Below are 6491 nucleotides of genomic sequence, written 5' to 3' on the forward strand. Positions count from 1 at the left end.
TGTAAATGTCCGTATTGATTCCATAAAGAGGCTGCATCGGAAGTTGCCGTTCATATCAGTTGCATTTATTCCCTCAGAAGATGCACAATGCCTGTGATGCAGTCAGTGAGTAAGATTTGTCATATGGATGTCTGGAATTATAGATGGAGAGTGCAGTTCCCATTTTCAGTAGGTTCAATTTCAACTTGCTGGTAATAATGGCATGAACACGATTTTCTGAAGCACTCATGTCCAAATAAATATTATTTTGTTACTGACTTGATGTGGCTGTTGGAATTTAGATGTAGCTGTTGGAATGTCTGAATTCATGATAACACCAAGATTTCTGGCAGGGTTTTTGGTTTTCAAAGATAATGACGTGAGCTAACTTAACTTTTATATGAACCACCTAAATTCCAGTTTATTCCATCTTCTATCATCTTGTCTTTCCTTTCTCTATCTCTCAAGTGTCTTGAGTTGATTGTGGCAGGCTGTCATTGATAAGTGGCTGGAGATGACTCAAAGCCAAAGGATTGCAACATCTTGGGAATTTTGGAATAAGGCCTTACAACAGCAGTCATTGGTGCATTTCTTTTGTTCTTCTTAAACTCGTTTGTTATTTTAGCTATACATTAGTCTGTTCAAAAAATGTTTGAACAAGAAATGAATATACAAACTTTCCCACGGTTGACTGCCTGACAGGACTGTTACATCAAGCGTGACTAAAAATCAAACACAAGTCCAAGCAGAAACAGTTAACTATTGAGAGACATGTAGAGGCTTGTCTCCCTTCCAGCATGCCTGGCAGCTCAACACAGGCTGCCTGAACAAGACACCTTTCCCATGAAGACACCTGTACTCCCTGTTGGTAGCCAAATGCAAACACATGATATCAAACTTGCTTGGTCAATGAGACCATTTCCTTTACTTGTGACATTCTTTTCCCCTTTTTGGTTAATCCCTGCACTGGTCACTATATGATGTCACTTCCCCTTTTTGACATTCATTTGACCTTGATATTAAAGTTAATTTGACCAAAAAAGGCCTGTGAAGGGAGGGAGAGGAAACTTAACTCTTAACTATTGAGAGACATGCAGAAGCTTTTCACCCTTTCCAGCCTGCCTGGTAGCATCACACAGGCTGCAGGTAACAAGACACCTTGTTCATGAAGACACCTCACTGACTTATTTTTCATTCAAATGTTTATTATGGAAATATTTTCATTACAGTCCAACTCTTCTATAAGTGTTTTACATCTAATTTGTGATCTAAAATGTATTTAATGGTGGTTTGGTCAGGAGTCTGTGCAGGCTATTCAAGTTGTTTTTAACATCAAACACAAAACCTTTCTGTATGTACCTTAGCTTTTTGCATAGAAGTACAATCATTGTCTCTTCTATACACACTTGTTCTCCATCTTCAAAACTATTAATGAGGGTGAGGGAGTAGTAAGCCCCATCCTTTCTGCATGCATCAACATTGTTTCATAATACATCCGGTTGAATAGGAGTTACATAGTGGATCCATATTATCCAGTTGTTGTCAAATCTGTCTTTCTGTAGCTGTAAGCAAAGTATTTTTCTAGAGCCTTTTTACGAGGCAAGAAAGACCAAACATTTTATTTTGACTTTTGACTATTTGGACTTTCCCATGCACCCATAGTCATATTGCCTGGGTATAGTACATTGATGGCATGTTCTCTGCAGGACTGGGTCTGACATTATGCAGGTATTTCAAAATCAGTGACACTTACATGAACCCATGGCCTATCTGAGATTAAATATAAAGCCAACTATGTAAATCATTCATACCTAGTGTCAAGTACTCAACCCTCCGATGCAATTTCCTACATATTCTCTTCCTTATTGACAACTGTATTTGGTGTGTAACACACAATGTGTAACACACAATCAGACTTATGACTCAGTAAGTATATTACTACTACTACTGTCACCCAGTAGTGTAGACAGGTGTCATAATCATATCTAACCCTGTACTAACCCCATATCCTATCCCTATGTAAACCACCACATTGTGTAATTGCATATCCTACCCCTGTAAGAACTATCTCATATGATCCAATGTGTGAATGCCCTGGAGTGAATGTTTACAGACGCACTTCCTGTTGGTAGCGTAATGCGAACACATGATATCACATGTCCATCAAACCTGCTTGGTCAACCTACTTGTGACATCCTTTTCCCCTTTTTGGTTTATCCCCTGTTATTCCCTGCACTGGTCACTATATGATGTCACTTCCCTTTTTTCACATTACCTTTACATTAATTTGACCTTGATATGAAAGTTAAGTTGACCCAAAAAGGCCTGTGAAGGAAGGGAGAGGAAAAAATAAACAGTTAACTATTGAGAGCCATACAGAGGCTTTTCACCCCTTCCATCCTGCTTGGCAGCATGACACAGGCTGCAGGTAACAAGACACCTTTCCTGTGAAGACACCTCACTGACTCTGACAGGCTGCTAACTTACACATACCTGTACAGCTAATCTCTTTATTTGACATTCTTGAAAGGTTTCACACACAAAAAAGTGAACCTCCTGTTGATTTCACCACAGAAATACAGACGTCACTGAAGAAAGCATACACATTCCATTGGTATGTCCAGGAAGCGCACATGTGTCTGAGCAGGCTTTACTGTCAGCGGAATTGTGAGAAGGCAAGCTGTGGTCTGTCAGAGGTCAGAGTTGATGCCAGTTGGATCTGAACTTCTCAGACTCATTAAACACTACACTCCAGGCAAACTCAAACACAAAAGAATTCAAAGGAATTTCAAATTATGTTTTCCCATGAATAAGCTTTCATTGGAAACTGAGGGCTCCAGCCTTTCTGGATCTAGCTGCAAAAACTCAAACTATACAACAGCAACATGCTGCTATTTGGTGTGCTTCCTAAGAGGGCCCAAAGTCAACAAATATGAGAGTGGTGGGATTGTTTAGAAACTGCCTTTATGATTAAGTTCTGATGGAGAGTAAACTATTTTCCGGAAATGTCTACACAATGAGCCAGAGACATTACTGGAAAACAATATTTCCTTATACAGTATATGTACTATACTGTGTGTATGTGTGTGTAGTGTAGGTGTGTGGGTATGTGTACTGTCAGTATGTATACGTGTGTGTATTGTGGAAGAAATTTAGATTTCGGTAACACTTCAGATGAGCTCACCAAATTCAAAATGTATTAACCACTTTGTTACCTATTAGTAAACGGTTTGTTCACCATTAGTTATTTATTGTTTATACAAAATGTATCATTAGTAAAGCATTTGTTCACACAGTTAGGGTTAGGGTTCGGGTTTAGGGCTAGGGTTTAAGTTTAGGGTTTAAGTTTTGGTTAGGGTTTAGCTTTACTAATGCTTTACTAATGATGCATTTTGTATGAACAACAAATAACTAATGGTGAACAAACCGTTAACTAATAAGTAACAAATTGGTTAATAAATTATGAATTTGGTGAGCTCATCTAAAGTGTTACCTGGGTTTCCTGTGTGCTTACATTATTCACTAATCAAGAGAACTAGTCATTGGATACTAGTTAGTATGTTCTTATGTAAGCTTGCTATTAATAAGAGTAGATTGTGTCTGTGTCAGGGTTAATAGATGTTCGAGATCAGGAGAAAGTACTGGCTAAATGGTCCATGTCATGACTACAAGGAGAGCTCAAACTATGAACTCTCTAGTCTGAGTGGTCATGTGTTGTGAGCTGTGAATCTCTTTCTCTGAGACTGTGTAACGTCATTACTGCCTGACTGTCACTATCTATGTTTACATTCTTGTGCCCTATAAAAGATGGTCCTCCGGCCTTCAGAACGGAGAGAGACATTATTGAGACCTAAGCCTGGTGTTGTGTTGTCATTTATTGTCAGAGGTCTGGTTTTCTCTCCCAATCTGCAGATTGATAAATACTTATTAAAATCCAGAACTCAACTGAACTTAGTCACTCCGTTTATGAAGATATTGACAAGACACTTTCTTCATCAGTATACTCACTTTATTCTTCATAAAACTGTACACTATCACTACTAACCCTATTTCTTATAAAACGACCAAGCTTTTATTTTGCATGGCGTAATACTATCTGATCTCCAATGAGATCATCATCCGGCTTCCCACAATCTGTACCATCCTTTCTTTCTTCTGGTATTTCTGTGCGTCTTGAAATTCTGCATCCTGTGTGGTGACAAGTGTGCAAGATGACCCAATCAGCTCTTGATACAACAACATCTATTCATTAAGTCTGCATAAAATTGAATAATGTTTTCAGCACAAGTTTTTGACATACAATTACTGGGAAAAGAAGGTTTGCACCTAATTTATCAGTGTTATTACTACTCTTTGCTCATTCCAAAACCATCCCTTTCTCATTAGTCCACTAGTAACAGCCATCCAAGGGCGTAGGTTTGGTCTCAGACTTGGTGGGGACATCCACCCATCAACCCCCCCCTAAAATGTGTTACTCTGGCCTTTTATGTATGTATTGTTGGCAGACAGCCCTGGTAAGTTAGCTGTACCATACCGTTGTCGCAGACACACCCGCTAGCTTGTCTGCGACTGCCAGTGCAAGCAAGCAAAGTATGTGCTTCTTCCCATGTGTCGCGTGTCGGATAACCCTCCCCCTTCGGGTTTTCAGCCAATCAAATTATGGCATTTCTTGTACTGTCGTGGCCGTCGGAATCTATCCAAATAGCAGCACAATTCGCTAAAATATTGGTGGGGACAATTTTGACATTTTAAAATGTTGGTGGGGACAAGTACCAAGCGTCCCCCCTAAATCTACGCCCATGCAGCCATCTACACAAATATAGTTTTTTTCTAATGCCATGTGACACAGCTGTTAATCAATCAAAACACCTCTTGTATTCTGTTTGTGGTTTGGCGGTAAATTCCCATGCAGAGAAAACCAAAATTGCGCAACTCTGCTGGAATGACTAACACCCATGGGTCTTTATAGAGAGCTCCTTCCTCCACAGTGGCATATTCAACTCACAGAGAGAGAGAGAGAACATCTAGCATGAGACAAATACATAGAGAACACAAAACAACAACATTACAATCTCAGTAGTTCTTACTGCAAAAGGGACCAGCTAAACGAAGTTTTAACAGAAGACTTCTACCAGGACATCTTAATTAGTTAACTCTGAACTTCAGAAAAATATGAAGATCAGCTCTGTCATCGTGTTCCTCACTCTACTGGCCATCACTGCAGGTGAGATCAATCTGTCTGTCTGTCTGTCTGTCTGTCTGTCTGTCTGTCTGTCTGTCTGTCTGTCTGTCTGTCTGTCCATTGTTTACTTGGAATAGTTTATTTTCCCCCTTGCTACCTGTATCTGACTGTCTGTCTCTGATCATCTGACCCCTGACAGGGATGAGCCTGGGAGGACTGGGGGCTGACCTTCGCTGCCACTGCATCCAGACAGAGAGCAAGCCAATTGGTCGACACATACAGAAGATTCAGCTCATTCCTGCAAGCTCCCACTGCAGGGAAACTGAGATCATGTGAGTCTTCTCTCTCTCTCTCCTTCCCTCTTTCTTTCTGTCTCACCTGTCTCTCTCACCACACACATGCTGGATGGTTCTGATTGAGTGTTCTGATCCTGCAGAGCCACTTTGAAGCAGACGGGCCATGAGGTGTGCCTGGACACTAAAGCACCCTGGGTAAAGAAGGTCATCGCCAAGATCCTGGCCAAGTAGGTAGACCATACTCACAGACCTATAGGAAAAAACAACAGCTGAAAGGCAATGACTAGATCATGTTCATTCATTTTGTCATCACATTATGAAAAAATGGTCACTTAGTTTTATACGTTTCTAATGAAATATTTGTGCATTTTCTCTGTAGTAACAAACGTTAAAGAGAAGAGGAGGCGGATCACCACAAAAGTGTTAGAATGTTTAGATACATATTTGTAATTTCTTATCATGGTTTACAAATGATAGAAATATTACACTATTCCAAGTTTTCCAAACATCAACCATTTATCTCACTCAGGCAAAGGCTCTACTGGGATTATCTATCTAAATAAATGCACTGACTAATAAAGTAAATTGTTAAAACTAAAACGTTAGTTTTTACTGGGGCAGAGCAGATTTATACTAGGGCACGTGCCCAGTAAAAAGGGTGTTACAACGCCCCTGTACTCAGGTACTCAGGTATTGTCCACATATGTTCTTTAGTTGTTATGTAATTTATTTAATATTCTGTATAAGAACATGCTTTGTTATTGTTATTTATTTTACTAGTTACGTAATAATATGTATGAATCTCCTCAGTTGTACTCTGTTAATGTTTTTGTTTTGAGCACTATGACACAACTTAACACTTAAATATGTATTGCACTTTTCTGCATAGACCTAGGAAAACCTTGTATATGAAACATTAAAATGTATTTATTTAAAAGTCTTGTGTTATGTTTTTGTTTGAGACCCAAAGCGTCTGCCAAATTGTAACATTATTATTACATTATTGCTTGTTGCCACTCCAAACTCCATCCATC

The 6491-nt window shown here is 39.4% G+C and overlaps 1 protein-coding gene across 2 annotated transcripts; it reads left to right on the plus strand.

The window, feature by feature from the left end:
• The first annotated feature begins 4991 nt into the window (after positions 1-4991).
• Positions 4992-6394, plus strand: cxcl8a (chemokine (C-X-C motif) ligand 8a). Of its 2 annotated transcripts, XM_084686449.1 has the most exons (4): positions 4992-5203; positions 5361-5493; positions 5598-5684; positions 5837-6394. In XM_084686449.1, the coding sequence occupies exons 1-4, from the start codon at positions 5152-5154 to the stop codon at positions 5847-5849; spliced, it is 285 nt and encodes a 94-aa protein (XP_084542575.1). In that variant the 5' UTR covers positions 4992-5151; the 3' UTR covers positions 5850-6394. The 2 variants fall into 2 exon arrangements, with proteins under 2 accessions (XP_084542575.1, XP_084542576.1); XM_084686450.1 differs by lacking the exon at positions 5837-6394 and having other exon boundaries at positions 5598-5688.
• The last annotated feature ends 97 nt before the right edge of the window (positions 6395-6491 follow it).

This window comes from Hypomesus nipponensis, chromosome 22, assembly GCF_054491055.1.
Source record: "Hypomesus nipponensis isolate SF chromosome 22, ASM5449105v1, whole genome shotgun sequence".
NCBI lineage: Eukaryota > Metazoa > Chordata > Actinopteri > Osmeriformes > Osmeridae > Hypomesus > Hypomesus nipponensis.

What these genes read in the sequence shown, in the direction of transcription:
- cxcl8a (XM_084686449.1), top strand. Translation starts at nt 5,152, where the DNA reads ATGAAGATCAGCTCTGTCATCGTGTTCCTCACTCTACTGGCCATCACT. An exon ending in TCTACTGGCCATCACTGCAG is followed by an intron (nt 5,204 to 5,360) that starts GTGAGATCAATC and finishes GACCCCTGACAG; the next exon opens with GGATGAGCCTGGGAGGACTG. An exon ending in TGCAGGGAAACTGAGATCAT is followed by an intron (nt 5,494 to 5,597) that starts GTGAGTCTTCTC and finishes CTGATCCTGCAG; the next exon opens with AGCCACTTTGAAGCAGACGG.